The following is a 12,942-nucleotide window of genomic DNA, read 5'->3' on the forward strand; positions in this document are numbered from 1 at the left end:
GCCTGAAAATTCTATAAACTCTTTTGCTGAGCTTGCAGATTCTTTTATTAAGGTGCACTCAGGAGCTCAAAAGGTTGAGAAGAGAATGGAAGACATTTTCAAAATCAAACAAGGGGACTCAGAATTGCTCAGAGATTTTGTTGATAGANAAGTCACGCTGGTGGGAGGTCGACTAGTAAAAACATTGATTCGAGCAGGATATTATTGGCCCAAGATGGAAGAAGAAGCTAACGATTTCGTGTCTAAATGTGATAAATGTCAAAGATACGGCAATAATATGCATAGACCAGCTGAGTTACTCCACCCTGTCATAGCTCCGTGGCCCTTTATGAAATGGGGAATGGATATCGTAGGTCCATTGCCACAAGCAAAAGGTCAGGTAAAGTTTCTACTAGTGCTTACCGATTACTTCACTAAATGGGTAGAAGCAGGGGCATTTAAACAGGTGCGGGAGAAAGAAGTTAAAGACTTCATTTGGAGAAACATAATATGCCGTTTTGGGGTACCAAAGGAAATCGTGTGTGATAATGGACCACAATTCATAGGAGCCCAAATCACAGAATTTCTTCAAAGTTGGCAGATTAAAAGGATAACATCTACACCATATCATCCAGTGGGGAATGGACAAGCGGAATCCACGAATAAGGTTATCATCAACAACTTGAAGAAAAGGTTATAGGATTCGAAAGGTAATTGGCCCGAGTATTACTTGGGGTATTATGGGCTTATCGTACAACGACAAAAACAAGCACGGGAGAAACCCCATTTTCAATGGCTTATGGTGCGGAGGCTTTGATTCCAGTAGAAATAGGAGAACCAAGCACACGGTACGTTCAAGCAACGGAGGAATCAAATGATGAAGAGATGCGGGTGAATCTTGATTTGTTAGAGGGAAGAAGAGAAGCTGCACTAATAAGAATGGCGGCACAAAAGCAAGTAATTGAACGATATTATAACAGGAAAGCACGCCTCAGATTCTTTAAAATTGGGGACTTCGTGCTTAAAAAGGTGTTCCAATCTACAAAGGCTGCTAATTCAGGAAAGCTGAGTCCAACATGGGAAGGACCCTACAGAGTTCGAGATATTGCAGGAAAAGGAGCATACGAGTTGGAAACAATGGACGGGAAGGTGCTTCCTTCACATTGGAATGCAGTTCATCTAAAAAGATACTACTTTTGAAAAAAAGTATCCACGGTCAGGTATCTCTATGTTAAAATTCATTTTTTAATCATTAACAATTTTACTAACGGTTTTAGATGCTAGGCAAAAACCCTAACTCGTGCCAAATGATGAGTCACGACCTGTACGGCAAAATAGAATATTCTTAAATTCCCAGCCCAGGGTTACAATTAATCTGATGGAAATACACATGGGTTAGACAGTCTTCATCTCTAATCGCACCTCCGAGTCCCGCAAATTTTTCTGTTTCAGGAAAAGGACCAAGTTAAGAGGAAAAACAAGTGCTCAAGGCTTCATACTTCACCGCTCAAACACTTGGGGGACTGTATAATGAACACAGAACAGATACGTGCGGAAAATAGATACGTAAATCAAGAGACAAGTGTCGAGCAGAGGTTATGGAATCCCAGCATAAGCATACATCATAGTATTCTTTCCCATGAGAACAACAGAGTCACCTCTCAAACTCATGAGAACAATAGAGTCACCTCTCAAACCCTTCCTAATACATGAAGATGGGGTCATGACTATATACTGAAACGGGTTATAAGGGAAAACCTTGTCTAAATTATATTTACTTTGTAAAAATCTGTTACAAGAAAAACAGTTATGAGAAAGTTATAGATGTACTTTAATACATGTAATACTCAAAAGCTTGTTCAAGTTCATGAATAAAAACTTGTCAAAGTTGTGGCATACAAAACATGTGTATTCCTATTTCTTTCATCGTATTATAACACCATTATGAAGTTGAGACGTCTTCTTCATCAAGTGTAGATATATGAAAAGGGCCATCTTTTATAAACCTCATGTTAATAACTCATGAGAAGAATCATAAAGCAATTTCAAAGGATAAAAATGCTAAATTATTCTATAAGTCCTAAATAGATAAGAAAAAGGCAAGAATAGAACATATTGAAGTACCAAGAAAACTTCTTAAAAAAGACTAAGTAAAACTTAGTCAAGCAAAATGTTTTTACAAGTGCCCCATTATGATAACTGGGGACTTAACCAAAAAATCTCTTAAAAAGGTCAAGGGATAAAACCACCAATTAATAAAAAAACAACAAAGGAGTAAAATATTCAACTTGTCACTAAAGGGGTTGGAACTTCTGAAGTTGCAATGTCAACTTCACTTTCAGAAGCAGTTGTAGGCACGGTAGCAATTTCTGAGGAAGTAGCGGCAGTTGGGCTTGAAGTGTTAAAGTCACCGAGGGAAGCAAGAGTCACGGGAGCTTCAGCTTCCATTGTATCAGTGAAGTTTCACCCTCGGGAGCTGGAATTGTAACATTTTCAACTTCAACAGAAGCGGCTCCTTCATTTAAAGGTTCCTCAGCCACGGGAGTTTCATCTGCTGGAGAAAGGAAAGTCAAGTGGTTGTTGAGTCATTTCAATGGTTCTCAAAACCTTGGCCAATTCCGATTCTAAATCAAAGTTTTCTTGACTGGCTTCAGTTAAGGCATCACGGCGGGAGTTTAGAAAGGCCCAGCTCACCTCTGTGTTAAAGTTCTCCTCAAGAAGCTCATAATCCCTTTCCCACGAGGCAAGATCATTTTTTAACATTTGATTTTCAGCCAAAGTGGAATCAAGGGTAGCTTCAAGGGAGGCACGAGAATTCTCTAAGGCACGAACCTTATCAGAGGAAATTTGCAAGTCAGCCTGAGCCTGAGACAAGTTTTGAACTAGCTCTCCCGCGTACTCCTCTTTCTTGTTCAACAATACCTTAAGTTCTCTAATCTCTTCGCTTGACTTTGATAATTTTTCTGAAAAAGAACATTCAAGGCGCTCTTTATCCTTCTCAGCTTTACTAGAAGAAGCCTTGGCCCCCGCTAATTCAGAAGTCAGAATTTGCTTTTGCTGTTCCAGGTCACGGTTATTCTCTTGCAATTCTTTTATCTTTTTCTGAGCATTTTTAAACTGCTCTTTCCAATTGGTTGCCTCAAGCTGGGCTTCTCTAGCTATCCTCTCAGCCTCAAGAAAAGTCTGATCAGACTCGCGAGCCTTCTTTTCTAAGAGGGAAATTCTTCCCATCAATATCCCCAATTAAGGTTCAAGCTAAACATCTGCTCTGCCAGACTTTCTTAAAAGACTGCTATTAGCAGGAACCTCAAGTGTTACACTCCTCATAGCCATGCTTCTGCTACTAGAACCCTCCTCTGCATAATGAGCAAAGGAAGGGGGGACTATAGAAGGAGGAACGGTAGAAGAGGTAAAAATAGTAGTAGTCGAAGGAGTCGAGGCAGGTAAGGGAGCAGAAATTGACAAAGAGGCAGGAACAAACAAAGTGGGTAAGGAAACACTTGAAATTAGAGGAGGAACAGAAAGAACAGGAACGGAAGATGAAAGAGGAATTTCATCTAAAACCGGACCTAATTCACCACTTTCGAAGCCCTCAATAAAGAGGCGATGAGTGGATTCAGGGGTGTCCCTTGGAATGGTTTCTTCATCAGAGGTAATAGTAACGGGTTCGGAGGTACGAGCGGGAGAGATTTCAGTTTTATCCTTCTGGTTCTAGGACGAGCTGTCAAAGAGGTATCTTCATCTTCATCAACGTCAGAATCCTCTTCAACCACTTTCCTCTTTGACAGCGCGGCTTGTGTTCTTTCCAAAGCAAGAGGAGTACTGGAAGAAGCTCGAAGGGTGATAGCTACTTCAGCTGACATCCTTCGAATAGCAAATCCTGACAATAAGAAGGATAAAAAGTTAAAAGAGGGGAAAAGAATTTAACACACGAGAAACAAAAAGGGATGTATACCGTGAGTTTTCACTTTCCAACCATGTTTGTTGGAAATAGATTTCCATGTTCGTGCCTCCATAGGCACGGCTTTCAAGACAGCATCTACCCAACCACGGAAATTAGGAACGGGTTCCACATCTCCCATGGTTGCTACAAAAAAAGCAAAGGAATAATAATAAAATTAGAAGAGAAGTTGAAATAACGAAAGCAGATACGGCAAGGAAGAAAATACTTACGTGCAAAGTTCCATTTCTCAGGAAAAGGAATATCTGATTCACCCACCAAATCAATTGTGGGAACAGCAACAAACCGGGTGTACCATCCACGGTCGTTATTATCTTCAGGGTTAACCAAAACCTTCTTACTTCTTGCAGATAAGGTAAAAACACCATTGCGGAATAGCTTGGGGTGATAAAGATGAATAAGATGAGGGAAAGTAAAGTCAACATCAGCTTTGGTTGACATATACCTCAAACAAGCTACTGCACTCCATACGAGGGGACCAACTTGAGCCAAACAAATTTTGAAAAAATGACAGAAATCAGGTATGACTGGGACAATAGCAGGAATAAATCCCAAAGTAAAGGGATAAGTGTAAACGAAAGAAAAGCCAACCCTATAAGAAGATATTCTTTGGTGTGGGGTAGGAATAACTATGTGGGTGTCATCTCTCCAACGACAGTCTCTTCGAACAATTTGAATCAAAGGTTCAGTAATTAAAGAGGGATATTTATCAGCTCTCTCTAATTTAATCACTTGGTCACGAAGGGATTCTTTGTCATGTTCGAAAGATAAATCTGTTGGCACAATTTCTTCAACCAGAGGCTCTTGGTTAGACTCAGAAGGTTCTTTGCCCTTAGAAGAGGATCTGTTAGAAAGAGAGCCTCTAGAGATATTGCCAGAACTAGAAGAAGGAGTGATGGAACCAGAGGTACCACCACGAACCGACCCTGTACCACGAAGCACACCTCCTCTACCTCTTCTATGTCTAGCAGGAGCATTGGGGAAACTATCAAGAATTGGGACTCTTTTAGGGTTAGGATTTGAAGACGACATAGTGAGAAGATATGAACAGAAGGTATGAACTGAAGAAGAAGTGAACGAGAGTAAATAGGAAGAAATTTGGTAAAAAGCTTGTGAAGAAGAAGACAAAGGAAAAAGGGGGCAAGTTTATATATAAACTCAACCGTCGATAATTAAGAAGTGTAATGATGGAAAGCCTATAATAAAGGCAACTATCACTTCGTGAATAGTGGAGTTAAAGAAGCCTTAGAAAAAGGCTGCAAAATCGCGGAACTAATGAGAAGGTGACACGTATATGGTGCATTAAATAGAAGAGACAATTGAAGCGTCGACACTGTCATAGCATTGATTATGGCCAAAATTCCCTTTTTAATGAAGATTCACTTCCCAAATATTTAATTGATAAATAAATAGAAAGTGGGGGGACTATCTGTATAGGGAAAAAACTGAATTTATATTAAAGGTGACGTGGCATGACACGTGGACTGGTCAAATGGTCAAAACATGATGAACAGTTAAGAGGCACGGGTGATATCAGATACGAGGAGAAGAAAGTTAAATAGGCACGAGATGCTATTCAAATGATACGAGTCTCGTATCTATTTAACTTAATTAAAGTCAGGAGGTCAGAAGGAATTGAAGATATGAATCTGATGGCATAAAAAAGTCTAAATTCAGTATTAAATGTCAAATACGTTAGGGAATCAGTATTGAATAGGAATGATTGTGTAACGTTTCATTTAATGTCATTTAATGCTCATAATTGCCTCTTTAAGGCTAAGGCATTATACCTTTTCCTAGAAAAATCAACTATAAAAGGAGGAGGTCTCAGCATTTGTAGGGACACGAAAAATCATTGAGATTACATTGAAATACAAACTTATTTACTGCTTTATTATCCTCAAAAATTTCTTATTCTTTTCGTCTCCTGATCATCAGTAACCCGATTTTTTCTCTTAATTTCTAGTTTTAGCCGAAATTCTATTTTTTGGTTAAACAAGTTATACATAATCCCCCTATATTTAAGATTCACTTCCTTTCCAAAAGGATATCAAAAACATCTTCCAATTTTGTACTTACGAATTCTCCCTTCCAATTTTGTACTTACCCACCGCAAGAATTCTCCCTTACCCACTGATGCCCAAAATCTTTCTAACCCAAAAATCTCGCTTACTCACTCCTCTTCCAAAGCTTTTGATATCCGATTTCTCTCTTTCAATCATCCACTATTATCCCCCAAAAATTGCAGATTCTTTCTTCTTCCAAATCTTTTGATACCGATTTCTCTCTTTCAATCATCCAAAATCTCAATACAGAAGAAATTCGAAATTTTGCTCTACAATCAAGTTGTGGGTAAGTTGTGGATACAATACTAATACAATTATAATACTATTATATTAAATTTTTAGTGTAGAGTTGTGATTGAAACTTGAGGAAAATAAAGATCATAATTGTATCACATTTTTTAGAAATGTATCGCGATTGTATTATAATTGTATATGTATCATAATTGTTGCAGGAATTGTATTACAAATGTATGATAATTGTATATTCATTGTATATTGTTACGAGCAGTTGTGAATTTGTGACGAATTTCACAATTTGTACACAAATATGATAATTGTATATTAATTTATTAGTATTGTATCAGGTATTATTTTGGGTATTAATGTACCACATACAAGTTAGATACAATTGTGATACAAGTATGATACATTTATGTTCTAGGCATTGATGTATCTAATACAATTCAACTACAATTATGATACAGTTATCATACAATTTCTGAATATTTTTTAATAATATAAAGCTGTAGGCAGTGGTGAAGAGAGAAGATGGAGATTCTGGACGTAGATTAAGGGATTTTGATTTTTAAAAAAGGAGAGAGAAGAGGAGAAGGGAAAAAAAAAGAAAAGGATGTAATTGAATCCCTTAATTGAAGGCACTAATAACGGGGTGAGAGCCCTTTAAGAAGCAATGTATACAAGTTGTAAGAAAAACCTAGATATTAAAAACTGCAAAACATAGAGAACATAGGTAAATAAGTTTTTAATATAGTATAACTAGGTAAAAATCCCAATATTAATTTATTAATTAAAAGGCTCTCGGGCCAAATGATTAAGTGGGTGTTCGGACATAAGAATTGTAAAATTTCGAAAAAAGTGAATTTTTTTTTAAAGTAAAAATGATATTTGAAAATTAGAATTGTGTTTGGATATGAATTTTTTGGGTTGTTTTTGAATTTTTGTGAGTGATCTGAAGTAAAAATTTTGAAAAATAGCTTTTTGGAGTTTTTCAAAATTTTGAAAAAAATCTGATATTCATCTTCAAGTGAATCGAAAATTTCATGCCCAAATATTAATTTCGAAAAAAAGTAAAAAAAAAAAATCAATAAAACTGAATCTTTTTTATGGCCAAACGAGCCCTAAGACGTCAAGTTGAAAACAAGTGTAGTTTAAAAACGAAACATAAAAACTATAAGCTTCATCTATGTAAAGGCTAGTATTTTACTTTCTTTGATACTCTGAATAAGCAAAAGTTTAAGTAGTTACTTCTGTATTATTTTATTTGACACTATCTTTTTCTTAGTTTTTATATTTAAATAATAAAATTTTGATTTGAGTTATTTATTTTACGCTTAATGATATACTTTTATAACTAGAAACTCAAGTTTAACACTGCAATTTATAAAAAAATTCTTAAACTCTATGCCAAGTGAAATTCCGCCACATAAGTTGTAACTGACGAAGTATATGTAGGTCATTATTTTTTCGAGAAAACGACACGTTAGGTGCATAACAACAACTGTTGTCGCTACTGTGTTAAAACACAAAATTAGAAAGACTGTTAGAAGATAAACTGGAAAAACAGTAAACTATAAAAAAAAATATTCCTAGTCCACAATTTGCTTATGCGTCCTTAAGGAATTTTAACCCCCTCACACGTTGCTAAGATAACGGATTAAATCCTCCCAGGATGAAACGGAATGAACCTTCCTGCAACAGTGGCAATACAAACTGCAGGATACCAACGAACTCAAAGAACGGAGCAAAATCATACTTACGAATTTGAGAGAGAGAGATTGCGAAGTAGAATGCAGTATTCAGAAGGAAGGAAGTTCTATTATTTTTCAGTGTCGAAAAAGAAGTCATGCCTCAGAATTTATAGGCAATTATCGGAAGAGGTGTGATGTCTGTTTAGGAAAAAGTGTCTGTTCAGGAGGAAAAACAATGTTCAGCAAAGGCAGCGTGAATTTGAATTTCAGTTAATTCCGTTAATGAACTGACTGGCATTTAATTAATTATTAAATAATTAATTAAATAAATTTTTTCCAAAAAATAATCTTATCGATCATTTGACAAATCCGAAGCCGAAGCCGAGCCGAGCGAGCGACGACGACAGCGCGAGGGTTCATTCTCTTCAACTCCTTTTAAGAGCTCTAAGAAGTGATCCTACATATATACACACAAATGTAGTTGTCCCTCACCAATGAGGGACAAAGTTCATGACAAAAGCTCACTTGATTCAAATTTTTATTTCCCTCCATTTTATTTCCCACCATTTCTCAATTCACACTCTTAGACTTTAAAGCCCAATGCTTTAAAGTCCAACAATCCCCCACATGAATGGGAATGACTGTAACAAGAATGATCATAGATGAAAGCTGTATGATTTGCAAGTAAGGATTAATTACATATGGATAAGTAGGTTTTCCTATGAACTTTCCGTAGTGAACATATGTCAGATATACTCGGTCAATCGGTAGATTTGATATCTTTGAACCGTCGAACTTTAGTGTATACCTAGACAACCATATGTCACACAACCAACCCTTAACTGTCTTTTGGTTCTCATTGTTGTGTTCGTTTCAGCCATGAACACCGCCTGGTTTCATAAGTGCGTAGAGAATTAGCCTTACAGAATTCTTGTTGAAGCAGCTTCCACTTCACACTTACATAGGTGATTCCTAAACGTGTAATCCTTTAGATTGACACTATTTGATAAATACCACATCAAACTTAGGTAATCATTAAAGAACGTGTAAAGTTCTATCCTTGTTACTGAACATTGTCTTCATCACGAGAAGGGACCAAAGATTTTACTTTGACAATGTTGAGCCGGTCAATCACAACTTTGTTTGAGCTCCTTGAACCTATATCTCGAAATATCCAAAATTCTAGGTAGAGTTACTGCCATGTTGACTTGTCCTCGGTCATAGTCTCATTCCCTTAGATGACTTCTCAACTCCTTCTCTAGTTAAGCCTTTTGTAAGCGGATCCGCCACATTATCCTTTGATCTTACATAATCAATAGTGATAATTCCACTAGAAAGTAGTTGTCTAACAGTGTTATGTCTTCGTCGTATATGACAAGACTTTTCATTATACATAACGCTCCCTGCCCGTCCTATTGCAGCCTCACTATCGCAATGTATGCAAATAGGAGCCAAAGGTTTTGGCCAGAACGGAATGTCTTCTAAGAAATTTCGAAGCCATTCAGCTTCTTCACCGGCTTTATCCAAAGCTATAAACTCTGATTCCATTGTAGAGCATGCAATGCACGTCTGTTTGGAAGACTTCCAAGATACTGCTCCTCCACCAACAGTAAAAACATATCCACTTGTGGACTTTGTTTCTGTTTAGCCGGTTATCCAATTTGCATCACTATATTGTTCGATAACCGCAGGATATTTATTGTAGTGCAAAGCGTAGTCTTGGGTATATTCCAAATATCCCAGAACTCGTTTCATTGCCACCCAGTGATGTTTGTTGGGATTACTTGTGAATCGACTAAGTTTACTTATTGCACAAGCTATATCAGGTCGTGTACAGTTCATGATGTACATTAAGCTTCCCAACACACGAGCATACTCCAATTGAGACGTACTTTCACCTTTATTCTTTATAAGATGATGGTTTAAGTCAATTGGAGTTCTTGCACTTCTAAATTCCAAGTGTTTGAATTTTTCAAGTACTATTTTCACGTAATGTGATTGAGACAAAACTAGACCCTGAGGAGTCCTCTGGATTTTAATTCCTAGAATTACATCGGCAACTCCTAAGTCTTTCATATCAAACTTACTAGCAAGCATACGCTTAGTAGCTTGAATGTCGGCAATGTCTTTGCTCATTATTAGCATATCATCTACATATAAGCAAACAATGACTATATGATATGGAACGTTCTTAATGTAAACACATTTATCACATTCATTAATCTTAAAGCCATTTGACAATATTGTTTGGTCAAATTTCGCATGCCATTGCTTGGGTATTTGTTTTAGTCCATAAAGGGACTTAACAAGTCGACACACCTTCTTTTCTTTTCCCGGAACCACAAACACTTCAGGTTGGTTCATGTAAATTTCTTCCTCTAGATCACCATTTAAGAAGGCTGTTTTTACATCCATTTGATGGATTTGAAGACCATACAAGGTGGCTAACGCTATTAGCATCCGAATGGATGTAATTCTTGTTACCGGCGAGTATGTGTCAAAATAGCCAAGACCTTCTCGCTGTCTAAATCCTTTGACAACAAGTCTTGCCTTGTATTTGTCAATAGTACCATCGTCTTTCATTTTCTTCTTGAAAATCCATTTAGAACCCAATGTTTTGTTACCTGGAGGAAGATCAACCAATTCCCAGGTATGGTTGCTCAATATGGATTCTATTTCACTATTGACAGCTTCTTTCCAATATTGTGCTTCTGAGGAAGACATTGCTTCCTTGAAGGTACGAGGCTCATTTTCTAGTAGGAAAGTCAGAAAATCTGGACCGAATGAAGTAGATGTTCTTTGACGTTTACTTCTTCTCGGATTTTCCTCATTAGGCATACCATCTGTTGTTTCCTCCCGAAGTCGTTTTGACTTTTGGCAGGTCTCTTCACTTTCCTTTTTATACGGATAAATAGTTTCAAAGAATTCAGCATTATCTGATTCTATTATCGTATTAACGTGAATCTCAGGATTTTCTGACTTATGAACCAGAAAACGATATGCCTTGCTATTGGTTACATATCCAATAAATACACAATCAACCATTTTTGGACCTATCTTAACCCTTTTAGGTTTAGGAACTTGTACCTTAGCTAAACACCCCCACACTTTGAAGTATTTCAAGCTGGGCTTCCTTCCTTTCCATTTTTCATAAGGAATAGACTGTGTTTTACTATGAGGTACTCGGTTGAGTATTCGGTTAGCTGTAAGTATAGCTCCCCCCCACAAATTCTGTGGTAAACCAGAACTTATCAACAACGCATTCATCATCTCTTTCAACGTTCGATTCTTTCTCTCCGCAATTCCATTAGATTGTGGAGAGTAAGGGGCAGTTGTTTGGTGAATAATGCCATTTTCCAAACATATTTCTTCAAAAAGAGATTTATATTCGCCACCCCTATCACTTCTTATTATTTTGATCTTTTTGTTTAGTTGTGTTTCAACTTCACTCTTGTATTGCTTGAAAGCATCAATTACCTCATCTTTACTATTAAGTAAATAAACATAGCAATATCTCGTGCTATCGTCAATAAAAGTAATAAAATACTTTTTTCCATCGTGAGATGGTATTGACTTCATGTCGCAAATATCTGTGTGAATTAAGCCTAAAGGACTTGAATTCCTTTCAACGGACTTATAAGGATGCTTAGCATACTTTGATTCCACACATATTTGACATTTGGAATTAATGCAATCAAATTTTGGCAATACTTCTAAATTTATCATTTTTCGCAATGTTTTGAAGTTGATGTGACCTAAGCGTGCATGCCATAAAGTGTTTGACTCAAATAAGTAAGAAGATGCATTAACTTTATTGATAGGAACTGCTATTACATTTAGCTTAAAAAGGCCCTCATTCAGGTAACCTTTTCCTACATACACATCATTCTTACTTAGTACAACACTATTAGAAAAAAAAATACATTTGAATCCATTCTTGACTAGAAGTGAGGTAGACACAAGATTCTTGCGAATTTCTAGAACATGGAGAACTTGGTTTAGAGTCACAATTTTTCCCGACGTCATCTTCAATGCAATCTTGCCAACTCCTTCAATTTTGGCTGTAGACGAATTTCCCATGAAAATTGTCTCGTCGGGTCCTGCGGGGGCATAGGAAGAAAATAACTCCTTGTTAGCACAAACATGGCGGGTGGCCCCAGAATCAATCCACCATTCTTTAGGATTTCCTACCAAGTTGCATTCAGACAGCATGACACACAAGTCCTCCATTTCTTCAGCATTTTCAACCATGTTAGCTTGATTCTTCTTCTTCTTATCATTCTTTGGTGCACGACAATCCACGGCCTTATGCCCAGATTTTCCATAGTTGTGGCAGTTACCCTTGAATTTTTTTCTTGCTTGGGTAATTCTTTGGTCCAGAAGCCTTCTTTCTCTTCTTATTTTGTGGCGCCTCCTCAACAATGTTAGCCCTTATTATTGTTGAGTTTCCACGTGACTTCTTTTCAGCATTTTTGTTGTCTTCTTCTATCCTCAAACGAACAATCAAGTCTTCAAGTGTCATCTCCTTCCGCTTGTATTTTAGATAGTTCTTAAAATCCTTCCACAACGGAGGTAACTTCTCAATGAAAGCGGCGACTTGAAAGGCCTCATTTATGACCATACCTTCAATAATAAATTCATAATTAATAGCAAGATAAATCTTATTAATAAAATTATTGATTCGGGTCATACCTTCAGCAAGGAGGTCATGCACAATGACTTGTAATTCTTGGACTTGAGTTATGACCGACCTAGTGTCAATCATCTTGAAATCCAAAAACCTTGCAGCCACGAACTTCTTAAGTCCGGCATCCTCAGTCTTGTACTTCTTCTCAAGCGCATTCCATAACGCTTTTGAAGTTTCCATGACACTATAGACATTGTACAAGCTATCTTCCAAACAACTCAAAATGTAGTTTTTGCACAAGAAATCAGAATGTTTCCATGCTTCAGTTACAACAAATCGTTCGTCATCCGGAGTGCCTTCAGCTAGGATCGGAGGATCCTC

At 37.1% G+C, this 12,942-nt stretch overlaps 1 protein-coding gene across 1 annotated transcript; it reads right to left on the reverse strand.

The window, feature by feature from the left end:
• Window positions 1–2,526: 2,526 nt before the first annotated feature.
• LOC109239337 (tropomyosin-2-like) lies at window positions 2,527–3,210 on the reverse strand. The gene is made up of 2 exons (XM_019405887.1): window positions 2,812–3,210; window positions 2,527–2,673 (listed from the first exon to the last, which is right to left on the reverse strand). Exons 1-2 carry the CDS (start codon window positions 3,208–3,210, stop codon window positions 2,527–2,529), a joined length of 546 nt encoding a protein of 181 aa, XP_019261432.1.
• Between the last annotated feature and the right edge of the window lie 9,732 nt (window positions 3,211–12,942).

The sequence above is a fragment of the Nicotiana attenuata genome, unplaced genomic scaffold (genome assembly GCF_001879085.1).
Source record: "Nicotiana attenuata strain UT unplaced genomic scaffold, NIATTr2, whole genome shotgun sequence".
NCBI classification, from domain to species: domain Eukaryota; kingdom Viridiplantae; phylum Streptophyta; class Magnoliopsida; order Solanales; family Solanaceae; genus Nicotiana; species Nicotiana attenuata.